This window comes from Parastagonospora nodorum, assembly GCF_000146915.1.
Source record: "Parastagonospora nodorum SN15 chromosome Unknown scaffold_8, whole genome shotgun sequence".
Lineage (NCBI taxonomy): Eukaryota > Fungi > Ascomycota > Dothideomycetes > Pleosporales > Phaeosphaeriaceae > Parastagonospora > Parastagonospora nodorum.
This window is the reverse complement of record NW_001884556.1, coordinates 275924-294859: the sequence shown is the minus strand read 5'-3', so window position 1 is coordinate 294859 and position 18936 is coordinate 275924. Positions and strand designations below refer to the sequence as shown.

Here is an 18936-nt window from a genome sequence, read left to right as displayed (position 1 = left end):
TTCACAAGCCAGCGACGGAACCGCATCCTCGAAGCCTCTCCGCATTTGGGCTACCTCACCCGACGACGCTCCTTTAATCTCATCTTTTCTGTATAACAAAACCCCTTCGCCACCCTCGTACCTGCCTCACATCGACCGAGTGCCCCGCCATCAACACACGCGCCCGCCCGCACAACACCACCATGTCGCAAGCCCAGGAAAAGGCGCAACAAAAGCTCGCCGAGTCAGTATCCTCGGTTCCGCAGAGCACCGCAGCCCAGCAAAGCGACAATGTTGCGCACGCGCTGGCTGGTGCTGGAGGAGGACTGCTGTCCATGGCCCTGACGTATGACCTCATCCTTCCACCCCATGCGCCGCCCTAACAAACCCCAGCTACCCCCTCATCACGCTCTCCACACGCGCGCAAGTCGAATCGAAGCGCGCGCAGTCATCCACCCTCAACGCGGCGCGCCGCATCATAAAGCGCGAGGGCGTGACCGGGCTATACGCGGGGCTGGACTCGGCGCTCTTCGGCATCAGCGTCACCAACTTCGTATACTACTACTGTACGCATACCCATATCACGTGGTCAGACACCCCTCGTTAACGAATTGATCAGGGTACGAATGGACCCGCGCGTGGTTCGAAAAAGCCGCGCTCAAAGCCGGCCGCGCGTCGATGAAGCTCACCACCGTCGAGTCGATGCTCGCAGGCGCGCTTGCCGGCAGCGCGACGGTGCTGATAACAAACCCCATCTGGGTCGTCAACACGCGCATGACCACGCGCAAGAACGATTCCGAGGAGCAGGTTCTGCCTGGAGCGAAGCCGGTTAAGGCGCCGTCTACGCTTGGCACCCTCCTTGCGCTCATCCGCGATGAGGGTCCAACTCGCCTGTTCTCGGGCGTCATGCCGGCGCTGGTGCTGGTTATCAATCCAATTCTGCAGTACACGTTTTTCGAGCAGATGAAGCAGTTTTTGGAGAAGAAGAGGCGGGTCACGCCGAAAGATGCGTTTTACCTCGGTGCGATGGGCAAGTTGCTTGCGACGAGCATCACATATCCATACATCACCGTCAAGTCGAGGATGCATGTTGCTGGCCGCGATGGACCGAGGGAGGATATGTTGACTACTTTCCGGAGGATTATTCGTGAGGAGGGATATACCGGACTTTACGGAGGTGAGTGATGAATCACTGACGTGGAAGAGAGTAAGGCTAACGGTAACAGGTATTGGACCAAAGGTCACCCAGAGCGTCATCACTGCCGCTTTCTTGTTCGCGTTTAAGGACGTCTTGTACTCGTACACCGTCGCCGCACGCAAGAAGATCGCCGCCAGGTAGGCCATGGCCTGCCCGATCAAGACGGGCGTCACGGGACTATGGATGTACGAGAACCGAGATGCATTGGGAGTGGTGTTGGAGAACATCAGGCGGGGTTTTGGAAAGGAAGGAAAGGAGACGGAAGAAACGATGTATAACAGGTTAAGATTGTATATACCCAGCAATACATATTCGCATTTGGCTATTCAATGGAGCCGTCTTCCCCTGTAGAGACTCAACCACTCCCATGTTTCCGTTGACATACCCCACGTCACCTCTACAATCCACCGTGGTGCACTCCATCACCACGCATATATATGCATTTTACTCATACACGACCCTCGTCTTCTCCAGAAGCCTGTATATCTCCGAAGCCTACTACTCACCATTCCCCACCGCGCCGCAAAGACCTCGAAGACATCCAGGCTTCACTATAGCCATGCTACCATATCTCCATCACCATGCACGACTCGTTGCGTGATCCTCGGTGTTTATAGTATATATACACTAAATCCAACATGGTATGGCAGACGTCGATACAAGAGGTGTACTGCCCTGCTCTTCGTCATGCCATCCAAACCATTCACTCCTACGTATCTCCCCAACCTCAAGCAAACCACCAGATCCAACACACAACTCAGCAAATGGCGGCATCCTCTGCACGACATCCACCACTCCGTTGTCATCGCCCTCTCCGCCCCGTACCGGCCACACCCCGCACGCGCGCCTCGCTCGTGTGAACCCGGTTCTTCCTGGACATCTTCACTCGCCTAAGATGTCGAAGATGCATGGCCCTTGCCGGCGGTGTACCACGCTCTTGGGAGGAGAAGACTGGATGGGGTTGCGAGTAGGGGTTTGAGGGTCGGAATAACGTTAGGATGTTCGGCGTCACGGCAGCGACGAGACGGTGGAGCTTAAGACGGGTTGGGAGAGTGACGTGGCGTGGTTTTTGGAGGTGGAGTGAGGGAGATTGTTGGGGGCTTTAGTATAAAACAAAGTCACTGAGCATGTTGGACATAAGTTTTAGAATGAATTTTTTTCCTTTCTTCATTTTTTATTGGGTTGTTCTGAGCCCGAAGATCTCTCTTCCGGGGAATACATAACCCCTATCATTTTGTTTCCATCTCGATTCCATATCGCCATCTACCATATCCCTCTCTAGACTGTAACAGTCTTCATCGTGGTCGGCACCTCGTCCATCCCAAGCTCATCCGGCATAGCCGTCCGCGGCGCAACCTTTGGACACACATACTGGCCCTTGCTTAGATCAAACGTACACAGCGACTTCGGGCACACATACTCGCCCTTTGACAGATCAAACGAGCAGAGAGGCAGGGCCTGGCGCTTGGCCTTTTCGGGGCAGATGTACTCGCCCTTGTCGAGGTTGAAGGTGCAGATGGGGAAGGGAGGGGGCGAGATTATTGCGGCGCGAGGAACGGGGGTGATGGCGGGTGAAGGCGCGAATCCGGCGTCACGACGGGCTTCGCGCGCGGCTTCGGGGAGGGTGTCGAACTCGGGGTCCAGGTGTGCCTCGCGGGCAGCTCGAGCGTCGAACTTGGCATCCAAACGAGCCTCGCGAGCAGCGGCAGGAAGCTCCACGATAGGATCAGCTACAGCAGGCGTGGCGCGAGCGAATTGAGCAACCCAGCGCTGGGAGCGAGTACCACCGAAGTCGTTGCTCTTGCTGCTGGAAGTGGCAGGCGTGGCGTGAGCGAACTGAGCAACCCAGCGCTGGGAGCGAGTACCACCGAAGTCGTTGCTCTTGCTGCTGGAAGTGGCGGTAGTGAGGCAGACGTAATACACGTAAAAGCTTGCCGCACAGGGACGAGTGTCCAGAGACTGGGTCTTCGCATCGGTGCAAACACTCGTCTGTTGCAACTGCTCAAGTGTCGTAGAACCCTCGTTGCAAGTACTGGTCATGGGCAACGTCAAAGAGATCTGCTTTGCGGACGAAGAGGCAGCGTCACCAACATGGAAGCCAGTAACGGTGGGCACCTCGACGGTCCGAGTTGATGGATCGTAGACCGGGTGGGATTTGACACTCCGAGTCGGAGTTGAGATCACGGGCAGGTGAGATCGAGTCAACCTCTTAGTCAAGCTGGATGAACAAGACGCTTCTGGGTTGCCAGCCTCACCAACGGCGAAGCCAACAAGACCGAGAACGCCCCAGGCGAGCGCAGTGAACCGCATTATGACTGATGGATTCGAGAGATGTTGATTGACTGTAGTTCTCGAGTCGAGCGTGGAGTTGAGAAGGCGCGGTGTGTGGAGTGTGGAGTGTGGAGAGCGAACAGCGAGTAGAGGGTCGTTGATATATGGCCGTGGGCGTTCGCAGGTGGTAGGTGCGCCCGAGCGTTGAGGCTGCCTTTACTTGAGTCTACCTTTACTTGAGCCTACCAGTAATGGAGAGGAGAGCGCTTAGGCGATGCATTCAGTGATCTAAGCGAGCCGAACGCGTGGAGATAGGTGAAAGGACGGAGTGAATGCTCAGGTGATAAACATCTCGACGTAACTGAGCCGAACGTGGAGATGGGAGTTGAGTCTGATTATACGAGAAAATGAATGGTTCGGAGATATCATTGAGAGGGGGAAAAAGGAACTGCCGTGTAGCTATTATGGGAAAAGACATGGTCAAAATAGAGTGTCTTTAGAATGACCGTAACGCCTAGTCGAGCCAGGTAAAAGATCACAATCAGGCTCGAGCCAGCAGTGGACGTATAATATACTCCAAGCTTCGGCATTGACTGTACCGGAAATTTGGACTAAGGCGGGAGCTAGACTAAACTCGGTACCTTAAACCTTGAATGCTTCCAGAACGCCGTGATGAATGCCAAGGATCCAACCGGCTTACCCCTGTGTAAGCAAACCATGTGTGTAATTGTCCAGCGCGGCCCGATACTGCTGACTGTATTCGATGATGATTTGCTGCTGGTACCAGCTGTGCCTCGCATTGTGGTCTCCAACCAGGTTGTGCGCAAGTTCGTGGCAATACGTACAGAACCAGCTGTCCAAAGCCCTCAATCGTCCTTCCCTCGTATTCCAGTGGTCACTGTGCAGCGCCATGAACCAGGCCAGGTTGAAGAACAAACTCCCCCCCATATTGAAAGCGACCGTGTTTGACTTCCTGTCCAAGAAGATGTTGACAGCCGCCGGGTTGACAGTAAAGATTGAAGTCAAACCAAAAATCAGCGGAAGAAAAGCTGAAAGGTGTGTTTGCAGGTCGTTGAGTGGCGACGATTCAGCGACACCATAGTAGATATCGACGTGTCGGCCAGCGAAAGGGACGGAGAATGCTTTGTGCAGGTTCTCCCACTGCTCGCCATTACAGTAGCCGCCCCGGTCAAGCTCGGTCGGATCCTGGTGGTGCTTGGTGTTGATGTCTTGCATCCCCGTTGGCCGACAGTCCTTGATAGCGCTTTGGATGTTCGACTTCGTCGCCTGCACATCTCGACTGATCTGCGGCCCGTCTGTACCGGTGCCAGACCGTGGAGTTGAGTCCGTCTTGAAGCCCAACTTCTTTGCCCAGTTGTTTATAAGGCTGTTTTCAGGAGGTCGACGATTGTCCGCGAGCTCCATGCCAGTATCTGGGCTACCAAAAGAACCCGGCATCTGATTTGCTTTCTCTGGAGTCGCCGGCGGTGCGTTTTCCTTGTCTTCCGCCCTTGCCATAGCTGATTTGGCTTGCTCTTCCATGCGTTGCTTGTCTTCATACTCCCTCTCTACCTCTTGCTGCTTGGCTATGCGTGCTTCGTGCTCTTTCCGCCTCAGAATACGCTCGACGTTGATTCCCTTCTGCTGCAGACGACGGAGTGGCTCCGTCAAGATGCGCTCCAACCCAAAGGCGTCATTGCGCTTTGGCCGTGAGATCACTAGCCGCACTAGCTCGGTGGATACTTCGTACAAATCGTACTTGGGTGTGATGCTCAACACGTAACCCTGGCTGCGCACTTTGGTGATTACTGCGGTTTTTCGTGAGGACGTAGCAACGTTGCGCTCTTGTAGCGAATAGCGGATAGAAATGTCTGAGACGCACTGTACGCTCAAGTTGGTGCTGAGCCACTTTGCATCATGCTTGATGGCCTTGGACGAGGACGCATCGCGCTCGTACTCGTGCAGGAACAGTCTGACTCGCTCCATGATGTCTTTCCGGAGGTCTTGTGCCTGTGTCTGATCGCGAGTTACGTTACCAATTCGTTGTTCAGTCTTGACCAGGTCGGACACTTTTTGGACGCCGAACTTGGCATAGAATTCCTCGAGAACCTCTTCCTGGGGTGCTGCGATGATGAAGTCCCGGAACCTCAGAAGGTAGTTGACATTATCAATGATCACGATGTCGCTAGCTTTGTTGAGAGACCATTCGCGCTGCACAACAGGCTCCTCTAGATCGTCATATTCCTCCTCAGCAGTCTGGGTATTCTTCGCATCCTCCTTGATGTCTCGGTAGCCGAGAAGCGCACGCGAAGCGACTAGCTGCCTGACTATTTCCTTATCTTTCCAGATGCTCTCTGCGTGCTCGGCCAGTTTCCGCAACAAGTCCAGGTACTTCTCCTGTCCAATCGTGTTCAAGAAGCGAGCTGGGTTCCTCGCTAGCAATAACGCTAAATCGTGTGTGCTTGGCTCATGCTTCGCGCCCACCTTGAGCAGGAACGCAGTGGCTTCGGCGCCGTATTGAACGTAGTCGAGAATACCACGGTACTCCTGGTCACGGCCTACAAAGACATGCTCGGGTGGGTCGTGGTGATGAATACGCATCTCCGTCTTGCCCGTCTGCTGCTTCGTGCGATCTTCAAATCCACTGCAAGCAGGGTCTAGGTAGTACTTGCGAAATACAGGGACAATGTTGGAGGCCGAAATCTTGGCTATCAAACCCTTGTTCTGCTCTAGATCGGTCGCGCGCGATGCAAGGTACGAGAATTGCATCTCAGCATCTAGCTTCGTCTTTGGTGGAGTGTTTAGGAGATACTGCACACATGGCCCGATGGGAGGATTTCTGTGTACGCCGAATTTGTCCGCATGTGGTCGAAGATCGCTTCGAAGGATAGCGAAGCCCAGGCAAGCCGCATTCTCATCAGTATAACATTGGAACGGTCCAACGAGTGCAGGAAACAGTGCCTGCTCGGTCGGCAGTATGGGAATGGTCAAGGCCGCTAATCTCTGGGCCTCAGCAGCATAGCCGTTCCTGTAGTAGTTTTGCAGGAAGTAGTCCATGGCCATATTGTATAGCTGCTTATCATTGGATTGTCCAGCTTTGTGAAGGATACTGGCGATTGCGATAGAGTCTGGCCACTGTTTCAGACCTAGGCGCAAAAGCAAAGCGCCTTCACGAAGATTAGGTTTGAACTCGAAAGGCAGTTTGATCTGAGTCAGCCCAAGCGGAACGACCGCTTGGTCTGGCGCATACAAGTCGGAAGCTTTGAAGAGCTGCCCGGGCTTCACAGATGCGCCCTCACCAGGTAGAAACGGAGTCTCTCGCAGTCGATCCAAGTCCTTCTTGGGAATCTCGTCAATGACGGACGCAAAGTACCGGATGAGATCGGCGTGGTTCCAGGATCCTTTTTCTGTCTGCCCTGCATCACGATTGCGCATCCGGTCGAATACGGTGGGCAAGTCGATCGTCTTTCGCACACCAAGTGCAAGCAGAAACTTTTCTCTTGAGCCAGCAAAAGCCTTTATGGTGGGCAAGTCATCAAACAGCTTGACAGTTGGGAAGTACGAATCTGTAGGCCGGCGCATGCCCATCTTGGTCGGCATGATCGTGTGAGGTGTGAGGATCTTCGCAACCGTCTCTTTCGAGCTTCCGTCGAGCTGTTCCCAGCACTTCGATGCCAAGCTGAGGACAGATGACGCGAGCTGCTCATCATTCGTAAATTGATCAAGTTGAGGTTGTGTGGTCATGTGTCGAAGCCATCTAACCATGGATAGCTCGATCCAGCCGAACATCTGCAGCTGTCTGACCGACATGGCCTTTGTAAAAGCGAAAGGTATCGTGTCTTGGGGAAGAGGCAAGGTCGGCGTAATGCGTGCAGGGTTGACGTAGGTGTTGACATCACCCAATGCGAGAATCCTACCAGAGTTCTTTTCGGGCTCCACGTCTATGTTCGCGACAGTAATCTCAAACAGACTGCGAGACGCTGGTACGTCAAGCTCTCCATTTTCAAGCTTGGAACCGCACCACTTCAAAAATTCGCCGAGCTCATCTTCATTCAGCGCCCGCGATTCGAGCCCCTGCCGGATATCTTGCATAGTAAGCTCCGAGATGAAGCCTCGCTCATGCAGCTTGACCATGAAATCAACAGCACCATTTGCGAGCTCTTGGGGTACCATTGGCACCTCGCCTAAGAAGCTGAGCGTTTCTGCCGGCATTCGCACATACTTGCTTGCCATGACGCCTTTGGTTGACAGAATCTCGACAGAGCGCTCCTTTGAGCAATGCCAAAAGGCTTCCTCAATCTTTTCTCCCAGCGCCGTAGATGGATGCGAGGAGTTCGGCGTGTATTGCTGAAACGTGTATATGGCCCGCGGAACTAGTGCCTCGATCGACTCTTTGCCAACACGAGCCTGTATTGCTGCCATCTCTGACATGTATGTGATGCGGCAACCCAAGCCTGCTACTCGCAACAACTCAATGTTCCACGTGGATATGTAGCGCGCATTCATATCAACGTTTTCTCGCTCCACGGTAGGAATGAGTGATGGTGCGGAGACGTGAGCGAGGTAGCCGGTCGTCTGTGCTGTAGGGAAGCCAATAAAAATACGGCCAGCCTTTGTTGGTAGTACTTCGGCGAAGATTTTGTCCGCCAGCTTCTCTGTCTTGCCAGACCCAATCGAAAGAGATGCTGATGGATCTTGGTATGGAGATGTTAGGAGTGCGATCTTGGTGGTTTTTGGAGGCGACTTCTTCGTTGCTCGCTCAATTTCCGCAGCAAAGTTGCGGTTTACACGTGTAGCGACTTCAATTGTGCAGACTTGGAGAAAGATGGTTCCCTTTGATTCTCCCGCGATATCTTCACTGCTGCCACTAGCCTTCTCAACGACTTGAGTCTTGGTCTTGGATGGAGGTGGCGGAGCTGGAGCCGAGAACTTGGAGAAGAAGCTCTTTAGCGAATTGCCTGCATTACGGACCTCCTGTTGCACGGCACTTGCGGCACGCAGTTTTGGTGGATTCTGAGCCGTAGCAATGACATTCAGCCAACTGGCATCTATTTGCGACTGCTGTCGTGTCACATGCGTGACCCGCATCAAGCCGCCTTCGGTCTCGGTCTTTAATCCTGGGGGTAATCGGACTTCTTCTGGAGGCGATATCTTCTTTGAGAAAGATGCTACCACGTAGTCGTCTACGTGCACTTCGATTGTTTCCAGTCCAACGAAGGTCAGACTCGTGGCCAGGAATTGACAAAGTTTCGGCAAATTTGGCAGTTTGGATGGATTGAAAGAGGGCGACTCCTGATTGGCTTGTCGGTAGTCAAGATAGAATGTTGTGTTCTTGTTAGAATGCTCTTCTGGTACAGCACCCAGCTTTGTAGAAAGTGTGTTGCCCTTCCAGTAAAATGCCATCGTCTTGTCGCCAGATACCACAAATGGCTCGTCACAGTCGGCAAAAACACTGTAGAAACCAACGCCAAAAGCACCAATCTTCGTTTCGTCAGGATTTCCGTCAGCAATGCTCTTCAGTCGACTCCAGTCCGCTGTTGTGAACGGTTGACCGTTGTTCGTGACTGCCAGCCGCTTCATGGTATGATTCTGGATGATGTGCTTGAGTCTTGCAGCGTCATCGGCTCCATGCGGTGTAGGAACAGTCAGAGAAGGATCTGTTTCAAACTTGATCGTAACAGTGTCCGCTTTTGCATCGGCAGCGTTTTGTATCAGTTCTCTTAAAGTCGTGTGCTCGCTCGAATATCGTGCCAACACCTTGTCGATGAGAGCTCTCGTATTGACCGTGACTTCACTATCCAGACCATCTGCCATGGTCTGGTTTCGCAAACGGGCGAAATCTATTGCCGCCATGATTGTGCGTTGTCCTGGCTGGACTTGGAGGCTTTCGTATTGGAGGAACCCAGATCTGACATCAACGAATACCACCCTGAAATATGTGGAAAAGCGACAGGACTCTGGTAGGTGAGGCTGTGGAGATATGGACGATCAAGAGAATGAAGTGGCGTCACCACGTGGATAATGTGAATGTTGGGTGGCAAAGCCGCGGAAAAGCGCAGGGTCAAGAGCACCGGTGGAAATGCAAACAGTATCTATACCACGCTATGCATAAACAAACATGTAGAGTAACGAGACGGAGAAAGTTGGTAGACGCATGGAGAGATGTGGTGCTGACATTCGAGCTAAGTCGCGATGAGACGCTACTGATGAGGCGGAAGGCGGTGAGCGCCACACTTGCTTCAGACCTGCGCACGGACGTGCATCGCCATGTCGCCAAATCACAGGATCAACGCTTCAATATTCAGGACATCATGCGTCAACCCATCACGACAGGTCTCTATTACCAGTAAGACACATCCTCCTAGGCCGGCGCCTCAAAAGACTCCCAATGTGGAAATGGCAGTCGATCCTTTATCCCCGATCGCGTGCGCGCGCATCAGGGCACTACTTCTACCCGTAGGCCGCATCAAGCGCTCGCGGTTCCTAAAGTATGTCGAATTGTTGCAACGGCAGTCGCTGGTTCGACTGGGAGATATCAGTCCGGATTCTCGGCCAGACAGGAGTACGAGTCCTTAATGAGACACCATGGCCACGTTTGCTGATCTTGGCATGGTGTAGATATGTTCTCTCCACTAGCATTTCCGAATGGGACGCTGTTGTATGATCTTTCAACCTCTCTCCCGCCAGTTTCCCACCTGTCCCTTTCACCATTCGAACAGTTCCGAGAACCACTCTTAATCATCGGCATTGGCGATGCTTCGGAGTATCCATGGCTGGACTCGTCACGTGCAGGCAATGATTCCCTACAGACCAAGTCCAGCAATGGAACGTCGCAAGAAGAGGATGTTGATGAGCTTCAAGGGGCTATAGAGGACATCCGAGAGCAGTACTCAAGAGCATATCTCCACAGCCTGATGCTGTTTGACTCAGAAACTCAAGCTCAACATCCACGCCTACCTGCAGAGACGATCTTCATACCTCCGACAAGCAGATTGAAGACCACGACCATGAAGACTGTCATGTGCGATCTGACTGCCACACTCCTGGCGGAGATGACGACACTGGCAAGATCCATTCAAGCTCTACCGACCGTGGCTTCGCCCGCATCGCAGACAGGCGCAGGAGGGAGCACACCTTCCTGGGCAAGCTCCGACCACTCAATTCAGTCGTCACGGCGCAACTCCCAGACGCCTAGTGCCAGCAGGCCAGCGTCTCCGCTCTCAGGCGCACAGAAAGACGCGCATCGAATGTCCATGCCAGTCTTGCCCTCTGGGACTGGAGGGGCGTTGACGGCAGAAGATCCAAGAGCTGGATCGCAAGGATCTCGAACGCCGCCCACTACGTTTGACGAGATATCTGGTGTGAATGCAGCAAATGCGCTCCAACAGGTGAATAGCAACACCTCAAAAGCTAGCACATCTACAAAAGAGACGGCATCTGATCGAGTGTCAATTCATGGTTTTGGTTCAGGTGGCGTAGGTGAGCGTGCGCGAAACAAGGGCCGTGGTCGCGTCGGCATCGTCGTTGGTACCTTATACATGTGCGCTGGGCAGTGGAATGACGCAATCCGGGAACTCACAGAGGGCGCAACGAAAGCTCGTGCTCTGAGCGATCATCTTTGGCACGCAAAGGCGCTCGAGAACATCATGGTTTGTCTGCTGCTCTTTGCGTGGTCAGGCATGGACTTCCAAATACCACCGCTATGCTATCCAATGGCAGACAAAGGTGCTGGCTCTAAATCGCCTCAACATACCCCAGCCAATAGTGTCGCAGACAACTCAGGGCAGGTCACTAATCACGAGGCAGCGCTCGAGAAACTAAACTCACTTCTGCCGGATCTGATAAATATGATACTGAACCTATATACCCGGGCGGCGAACTTCGCTGGTGAATCGCTGCCTCCCCTGGCATTCTCCGAGTGTGTTATACGGTTCTCGAAATTGTTAGCAGCTATCAATTTGTCTGGCGGCTACATGGATGAGGACACACTGCAGCATCTCGTCCTGAATACACCATACCGACAAAAACCAAGGTTATCGGTGCCGAGGCTTAGTGTGCATCCCACCAGAAATGATGTTGCTTCCATGCTCTTCCGTGCGCTGCCAGGTCCGGTCGAGAACTCTGGTATCAGCCCTACCGACCGAGTGGTGGTGCTCGCTGGCATTGCTTCTGTGCTTTCATCTTTAGGTCTGCAACGAAAGAAGGCTATTGTAATGAAAGAGTTCATCTTGTCATTGATCCCCGGGCTCGTCCAAGCTCGGAAATTAGGGGCTGCAGAAATGGGTGTCCATCCGGCCGCAGGCCTTGCAGCACTCAACATGGTCAGTGGAGGTGCTTCAAGCGCAGGCGCTTTGAACCTGGGAGAAGGAGAAATCGAGACCGGCATTGACGAGTTCTTGGGGCTACTCGGGCGCATATACGGAATACCCGCCTCCAAAGAATCCACTCCGCGATCAGAGAGATCGACGGCCGAAAGATATGGATTATCTGTCGGGGAGACGAGTGAAAGCGTCATTGCAGATATTCTCAAAACATCGTCATTGCGGGCCTTCGGTAGTGTCGGTATCAAGCTTGAGGTTCTCCGCATGTGTCTAAACTTCAGCGAGGCTCTACCAGACTTCAATGGTGTTTTGCATTTTACAGCACTATTGTTGCGAATGGCTGGTCCAGGCACCGCACCAAGACCCAACAGCACCGACGTCTTCGTCTCCCTGCCGCGCGACGAACAAGTCAAACTATTCTCAAATATTTCCCGAACAGTCGCTGCAGCCAACAAGCTCGGTCTGCAGCATCAGGAAACAGAATACTGGGACGACTTCCTGGTTCGCGGACTTTTGATCTTGGAAGAGCCAACGCCATTACGGCTCACTCATCACCGCCCAGCGGAACTCAAACTCACGCGAAAGGAGGGACCCTTCCTTCATAACCCCTGGTTGAAGAAGCCTACAAGTATTGCGGCTGAGACCATACTAGTGGCCAACGAGGAGTACCGCTTCGTCATTGCCCTTCAAAATCCGTACGATTTTGAACTAGAAGTCGATTCGCTCAAGATTGCTGTCGAAGGTGTGGAGTTCACTGCTGTTGAGAAGCATTTCTTCCTAGGCCCGTACCGGACACAGAAGTTCCAGATAGTCGGCGTCGCAAAGTCTCCGGGTACAATCAAGATCATTGGCTGCTGGGTCAAGGTCATTGGATGCCGTGAACGGCTGTTTCCCATCTTCCCAGAGCCATGGAAGCCATCGAGGGAAACGAAGATGAAGAAGACGGGTCTGAAAGCCTGCCTAGGAGCGCCAATGTCACGCCCGTCGTCAGCTATAGCAGCTACGAGCGACCCTGCAAAGGGAGCTGAGCCGAAGCCAGAATCCCTCACATTTAACGTCATACCCGACCAGCCAGTTGTGGTCATAACCGACGTCTCCCTACCTCAGGCATCACTCATGGTGCTTGAAGGCGAGAAGAAACGATTCACTGTCACTGTCAAGAACACATCTCAAACTACCGCAGTAGACTTCGTTCACATCACTTTCCAGGATTCAGCAACTGCAGCGATCCAAGCCGCGACGACGAACAAAGACCTGTCGCCTGCTGAGCTTCATGAGCTTGAGGTGCAACTAGCACACTACCCAGCCCTTCGTTGGTGCAAGGACACCGATGAAGAGTCCATCAGCATCAAGCCTGGCGAGACCCTCGACTTCACCATCGAGGTCGTCGGCCGTACCCGTCTCCAAGACGCCGTCATCCAAATCGACTACGCCAACCTCGGAAAACGGCGCTCCGAAGTCGACGACCGCTTCTTCACCCGCCAAGTCTCCGTCCCCATCTCCATCACCGTCAACGCCAGCGTGCAACTCCAACGCCCGGACATCGTCCCCTTGTGCGCGGACTTTGCTCTCCCACCCGCTCTCAACCAACACATCCAAGACCCCGAGAACAATGAATACTGCATGCTCCTCCTCGACCTGCGCAACTCCTGGCCCAACCCCCTTTCCATATCCCTGCACCTCGACTCCTCCTCCGTGACCGAAACAATCCAGCCCGGCCACATCAACCGCATCGCCATGATCCTGCCCAAACTCTACCTCTCCGACGCCCACGCCGCCATCCCCTCGCTTAACCCAGCAACTCAGCGCCAATTCGTCGTCTCCGCGAGTAAAATCTCGCCCGAAGCCGAGCGCGCTACGCGCGAAGCATTCTGGTACCGCGACGCCCTCCTCCAGCGCGTCCGGGGTACATGGACCGAAGAATCCTCCCCAAGCACCGCGCGCCACGGCGCCTTGGAACTGCGCAGCATCCGCCTGAGCGCGCGCATGGTGGACGCGATTAAACTCGACGACGTCGCCATTACCATGTCACTCACGCCCGACTCCCCCTCCTCCGCCCATGTGACGCGCCTAGGCAAGAAGAAATTCCAAATCGAGGTCGATGCGTTTTACACCCTCACTACCACGCTGAGAAATCGCTCGGCTCGCGCGGTATCCCCCATTCTCAGGCTGCTGCCGCATCTTGCCGACTTGCCGCATGGCGTCGCGCTCGATCTGGATAAGCGGTTTAGTTGGACGGGCGCGCTGCAGGCGAAGCTACCGGTCTTGAAGCCGGGCGCGGAGGGCAGGTATGAAGTCGGTGTTGTGGCGCTGTGTAGCGGGGTGTTTGAAGTCGGGGCGGTGGTGGATGAGGCGGAGGTGCTTGAGGAAGCTGAGGAGGTGGGCAGGAAGAGGAGTGATACGCAGGGGCTGTTGCAAGGGGATATCATTGGGGAGAGGAAGTTGGGGAGCTGGGGAATGAGGGAGGGCGTCGTTGTTATTGCTAAACGGGGATAGGAAGTATGGATGGATAGAAATACGTCTTCATGTTTGCTAGTTGAATTCCATGCGTCTTGATAGAAAAAAGGTCTAACACTCGCCTCTGCTTTAGCACGCAGGCAAGTCAGTTATGCTCTCTATACCGCCCAGAATGTGAATGTGAAAGTTCAAAGTAGCGCCGACAAATGCATGTCAATCGTGGAAAACGCATAAGCCATCATGACCCTTCGCAGGAAAAGGAAAAACACCCACCACCATGAAATCATACAAGCTTCCCTAGAAATACAAATACTCGACCGCGCTCAGCCAAATCCCAACTGCCCCGGCGGCACCGTCGTCCGCCGAAGTTTGTAATCCGGCAAATGATCAAAGTCTTCCGTTTCCGGATTGTACCTCCACGCCTTGAACTCGACGCCATACGGCTTGGGCTCAAGCTGATACAGCATGCCCAGGGGACAATCCAAATCCGCGACATCCTCCCTCTTCAAGCCCTGGAAATACGCCAGCAGCACGCGCGCCACGCTGCGATGCGTGATCAACAAGCAGTGATCCGTCATGCGCTCGAGTTCGACGATGACGGGGCGTATGCGGTTGATGACATCGAGGTAGCCCTCGCCGCCGGGGCCGGGGTAGCGGTATGCGAGTTTATCGCGGCGGCGACGCAGGTATTCTTCTGCGTATTTGGTGCGGATCTCGTCATATGTGAGGCCCTCCATGATGCCTGCGTTGAGCTCGTCGAGCATGCGCATCTGCTTGACCTCGTACTCCTCGTCGCAGAAGTGCTGGGCGGACTGGATGCTGCGTTTCAGCATGCTGGTCCAGACACAGAAGTTGTGCTGGTCGTCTTCGTGGGAGTAGTAGGGATTTGGTGGGGTAGTGGTCGCCGGGGACGGGGGGAAAGTGTGTGTGTGCCATTTTGTCGGCTTGGCGGATGGCCCAGTCTTTGCGCTGGCGGTCGACGAAGCGGGCCATTGCTTGGGCGTATTTTTGGCCGTTGGCGCTGAGGGAAGAGTCGCCGCCGATGCGGCCCGCGACGTTGTCGGTGGATTCGCCGTGACGGGTGATCCAGATCATGCGCGGGGCGAGGTTGAAGTTGAGGAGGTAGTAGACGGCTTGGCCAGCAAGGAAGCCTTTGATCTGGTGCGAGACCATCTTCCTGCCTACGTCGACCATCTTGACGTAGGGCATGTTGTTGTCCTCTTCGTAGTCGCCGATCGGCACGTAGTTCTTCTCGTAGATGGCAACGCGCTTCTTGAAGTCGGCCAGCGCGGCATGGGGGTCTTTGTCTTGGTAGTCGGGCCCTGACAGCTTCAGGCGCATGTTGGACTCGAGCAGGTTCTGGTCGGTACACAAGCTCTCGACGAACAAGACGTTGAGTTCAGGGCCGGCGCGTTGCCGCACGCGGTCCATGATCAGCTTCCTCCGCGCCAGACGTGCTGTTTGTGGCATCGAATATGCCCACTGAGCCACTGCCATTCAGTATGTAGTCCAGCAGGTCGTCGAGCGTCTCCATGGCACATTGCTCGCGCAACTGCGCCGCACGCGTGTTCTGCGGGTCGAAAAAATCCGCCGACTGATCCATGCGCCCTTGTCCATTCTGCTCGTCGCCCGTCGCTGGTTCTGGCGATGTGACCTCGACGCGGGGTGGATCCTCAACGGCTGAGCTATCGTCGTCATGGAGTGGGTCTGGCAGATTCTGTGGGTCCAGCGATCCCGCATCGCCGTTGATAAGAATTTTCGCAGCAATTTGCGCGGGGCTGTCTTTGTGCTGCTCCAGCGCCTCCCTGACGCTGGACGAGACCCTCTCGAGGCTTGCTTGCGACAGGCGGAAGCCGCTCGAGCTCGCCGCGACTCTGCGCTTCTCGCCGACGTTGAAGATCTTGGTGTCGTGCTGCAGCCAGTTGAGGTAGCGCGCCATCTTCTTGGTGATGTACGACTTGCCGCGCGCTGGCAGGCCGACCATGACGATGACGAGCTTGGAGCCGACATCGCGCTGCGCAATCTTGCCGTCGGGCGAGACCTTGGACTTGGTGAGGCCGGGGATGTCGAGCGTGGTGGGCCGTAATCGCGGGGTGTTGGCGCCCGAATTGTTGCGGGTCAGGTTGCTGAGTCCATTAGTTGGCAGTGGCGGTGCGTGATGTGTCGTGACATACTCTCGTGGACTCGGGGCCTGTGACGGCGCAGGTGTGTCGCTCAAGGGGACGCCGACGCCGTCCTTGAGGGCGGCCTGGCTGCTCGGCGCGGGGGTTTGGCCGGCGGGCACAGGCGGAGGCTTCAGCTCGCCATTGCGCGCGGCGAGGTCCTTGACGGCTTGCACGCCCTTTGGCGGGGCTGCAGCGGGGATGGCGGGCGTCGCTGGAGAGGGCCGCGGGGGCTCGTTGTTGCTGAGGTACTTGTTCTGCGCGTGTTCGGTGCCGCTGGATTTGAGGTTGCTCATGAGAACGTTTCGGGCGTATATCGAGGCGGTGCTGGTGCGGCGGGTGTGTGTGGAAGAAGTTGAAGAAGCTGAAGCTGACGATCGGCGACGCGAATGTGCAGTGTGATGCGTCTGTGTGCCTGACGCGGGCACTACCGGCGGACTGGGAATAGTCGTCGCCATAGCGCAACGACCGCACATGAAGAGCTGCACGCCGTAAAGGCTAGCTTGTTACTTTTTTACTTTTTTTCGACGGCAGGTCGCGCGCTGTCACGGGACAATGCTCGGGAGGTCCTTGACTTGTTGAGGCTTCGTTCGCGACCGTTGGAAATTCAAGTGTCGGCAAGCAGAATCGAGATGAGTCAATCCGGGAGCGATGACGTTAAATGCTGCCGCGGGAACGACTGTCCCGACGTCTCCAGCGAGCCGTGGGAGAGGTGCTGGTCCCTGGAAAGTGCTGGATGCGGAACGCCTGCATTCACAGCTTACCATGGGTCGTCATTGGGGCTAGCTGGGCGAGAGCGAGGGGAGTTCAGGAACTCGCAGCAACATGAATGCATGGTCGCGCGCTTATAATCTGTCCTCAAGACGGGCGGCGCATGAACAGGTGTGCATTCACTCTGACCGCGTTACACTGCTTGGCAATTGCTTCCTTGTTGCTTGTTGCTGCTCGATGCGGCTATCCCCCCTCAAGTCCGATGCTCCAATCGTTCGCACACGCGCTCCCCACCCAGCAAGCTCGCTGACCACAGCGGCACAAGCTACCCCTACGTTCAGATTGTGCGGTTGCAGCCACCTCGTTACAGATAAGGTTCTGCGACTTGTGCGCTTTCCTGTACACGTTGTTCTGATAGCGAGCATCGATGCCAACGACGTCAGCGCACAGGTGGGTGCACCAAACGCTTGGCGATCCGTCCGGGGAAGCGGTGCACATTCCTCCGCTTGCTGCAGTTTGTACTTTGCTGGCTGCATCGTGATACGTCCGTCTGCTCACAGCAATCTGGGCTTCTCAGCTACTAGGACGGATCCTTCCGGCTGTGCAGTGGTAGCCCGCTGACATCAGACGGTACTTTATGCACAGCTCATGTCTCAAGTCGCAGCGTAAGCACGAGCAGACAGACATACGCTGAGACACTGAGTGCCGTCATGACAGCTACCACATTGCCACTGGTTCGGAACTTCTTGCGGTGCAGTCCGTCTTCGCCAAGTTCGGAGAAGAACTGCTTGTTGCCTGCGCCTCTGCATCAGCCCGCACCTCGTGTTCGGGAAGCGAGACGTACCTTGCTGTCGTCGGAACAAGCTGATGAACATGATGCCGGTACCGTAGACTGCGAAGAGCGCTCCGATGGAGTAGAATTCCGCCGTAAAGATCTTGAGCACGATCAGAGCAAAGGAGAACTGCCCGATCGCAGTGCGAATGTAGGCCCCTCCGAAAGTTCTTTGGGCCGCGCGGATCTCCACGAGCTCGGAGCTGGTCAACACGACTGATCTTGCGCGGTGCAGACGCAGGCGGTACTCGTCTGCAGCATGGCGTCCCTGGTGGTGTTGAGCCCGCTAACTTTGCAACTTCATTGAGTGGGTTTACCTCGAACATGGCTGACTGTGTGAAAGGGCTCTTTCGTCAGTGGATGCTTACGGCTTTGCTTTGGGCCGTATGGTAGACCACAGACGCGTCGCGTGATGTAGGTGGTGCACAGAGTTGTCATGTACCAGCGGGTTGAGGATCGGGATGATTGCACCCCCACACTCTACACCTCGGGAGTTCCGTCTCGAGATCTCGCATTGTAAGAGCTAGTCCCGAATAGAAGCCAGGGCTTATCTTCACTTCGCGACACGTGAAGATGCATCTGATCACGTGCTACCGTAATGTCCGAGCACCTCCGCAACTCCCCGCAACGCCGTACGTGACATGCATGGAACATCACGGTAGCAAACTTCACCTTCGCATTGGCACCCACGACATTGTTTGCTTTACACCTCAGCGCTATCCTGGCTTGTGCGCTGCATGACGTATACGGGAAGATTGTTCAAAATTCAATGCGCTTTCCGTCCTGCGTCGCGACTTCCGAATAGGTACGCGTCGACTTCCACACGTTCCTCTAGCGCCACAGCTCACTGAACAAGGCGATCATACAGCACACTCAACCACGCTGGCTACCATCTACACCATCCTTACTTCGCATCAGCTCAATCGCCATCACTCATACATTCTCGCAGCTACTTAGGGCACCGAATCACGAATTGGGAAGGATACATCGATTACACCGAAGCCG

General features: G+C 54.9%; 9 protein-coding genes across 9 annotated transcripts; 3 read left to right on the top strand and 6 right to left on the bottom strand.

Annotated features, from left to right (window-relative positions):
• Positions 1-182: 182 nt before the first annotated feature.
• On the top strand, positions 183-1318 carry SNOG_05589 (hypothetical protein; the record flags this gene model as incomplete). Its single annotated transcript, XM_001795940.1, has 4 exons — positions 183-325; positions 373-545; positions 599-1156; positions 1206-1318. The coding sequence occupies 4 exons, from the start codon at positions 183-185 to the stop codon at positions 1316-1318; spliced, it is 987 nt and encodes a 328-aa protein (XP_001795992.1).
• Positions 1319-2455: 1137 nt separating this feature from the next.
• Positions 2456-3487, bottom strand: SNOG_05588 (hypothetical protein; the record flags this gene model as incomplete). The annotated part of the gene is made up of 1 exon (XM_001795939.1): positions 2456-3487. One exon carries the CDS (start codon positions 3485-3487, stop codon positions 2456-2458), a length of 1032 nt encoding a protein of 343 aa, XP_001795991.1.
• A 657-nt stretch (positions 3488-4144) lies between these two features.
• Positions 4145-9262, bottom strand: SNOG_05587 (hypothetical protein; the record flags this gene model as incomplete). Its single annotated transcript, XM_001795938.1, has 1 exon — positions 4145-9262. The coding sequence occupies one exon, from the start codon at positions 9260-9262 to the stop codon at positions 4145-4147; it is 5118 nt and encodes a 1705-aa protein (XP_001795990.1).
• A 771-nt stretch (positions 9263-10033) lies between these two features.
• Positions 10034-14265, top strand: SNOG_05586 (hypothetical protein; the record flags this gene model as incomplete). The annotated part of the gene is made up of 3 exons (XM_001795937.1): positions 10034-10060; positions 10168-11366; positions 11517-14265. The coding sequence occupies 3 exons, from the start codon at positions 10034-10036 to the stop codon at positions 14263-14265; spliced, it is 3975 nt and encodes a 1324-aa protein (XP_001795989.1).
• A 284-nt stretch (positions 14266-14549) lies between these two features.
• Positions 14550-16684, bottom strand: SNOG_05585 (hypothetical protein; the record flags this gene model as incomplete). The annotated part of the gene is given in 3 exon segments (XM_001795936.1): positions 14550-15083; positions 15160-15632; positions 15649-16684. 3 exon segments carry the CDS (start codon positions 16682-16684, stop codon positions 14550-14552), a joined length of 2043 nt encoding a protein of 680 aa, XP_001795988.1.
• Positions 16685-16933: 249 nt separating this feature from the next.
• SNOG_05583 (hypothetical protein) lies at positions 16934-17223 on the bottom strand (the record flags this gene model as incomplete). The annotated part of the gene is given in 2 exon segments (XM_001795935.1): positions 16934-17135; positions 17153-17223. The coding sequence occupies 2 exon segments, from the start codon at positions 17221-17223 to the stop codon at positions 16934-16936; spliced, it is 273 nt and encodes a 90-aa protein (XP_001795987.1).
• A 55-nt stretch (positions 17224-17278) lies between these two features.
• On the bottom strand, positions 17279-17635 carry SNOG_05582 (hypothetical protein; the record flags this gene model as incomplete). The annotated part of the gene is made up of 2 exons (XM_001795934.1): positions 17279-17424; positions 17548-17635. 2 exons carry the CDS (start codon positions 17633-17635, stop codon positions 17279-17281), a joined length of 234 nt encoding a protein of 77 aa, XP_001795986.1.
• A 110-nt stretch (positions 17636-17745) lies between these two features.
• SNOG_05581 (hypothetical protein) lies at positions 17746-18257 on the bottom strand (the record flags this gene model as incomplete). The annotated part of the gene is made up of 3 exons (XM_001795933.1): positions 17746-17894; positions 17944-18134; positions 18223-18257. The coding sequence occupies 3 exons, from the start codon at positions 18255-18257 to the stop codon at positions 17746-17748; spliced, it is 375 nt and encodes a 124-aa protein (XP_001795985.1).
• Positions 18258-18529: 272 nt separating this feature from the next.
• On the top strand, positions 18530-18888 carry SNOG_05580 (hypothetical protein; the record flags this gene model as incomplete). Its single annotated transcript, XM_001795932.1, has 2 exons — positions 18530-18563; positions 18737-18888. The coding sequence occupies 2 exons, from the start codon at positions 18530-18532 to the stop codon at positions 18886-18888; spliced, it is 186 nt and encodes a 61-aa protein (XP_001795984.1).
• Between the last annotated feature and the right edge of the window lie 48 nt (positions 18889-18936).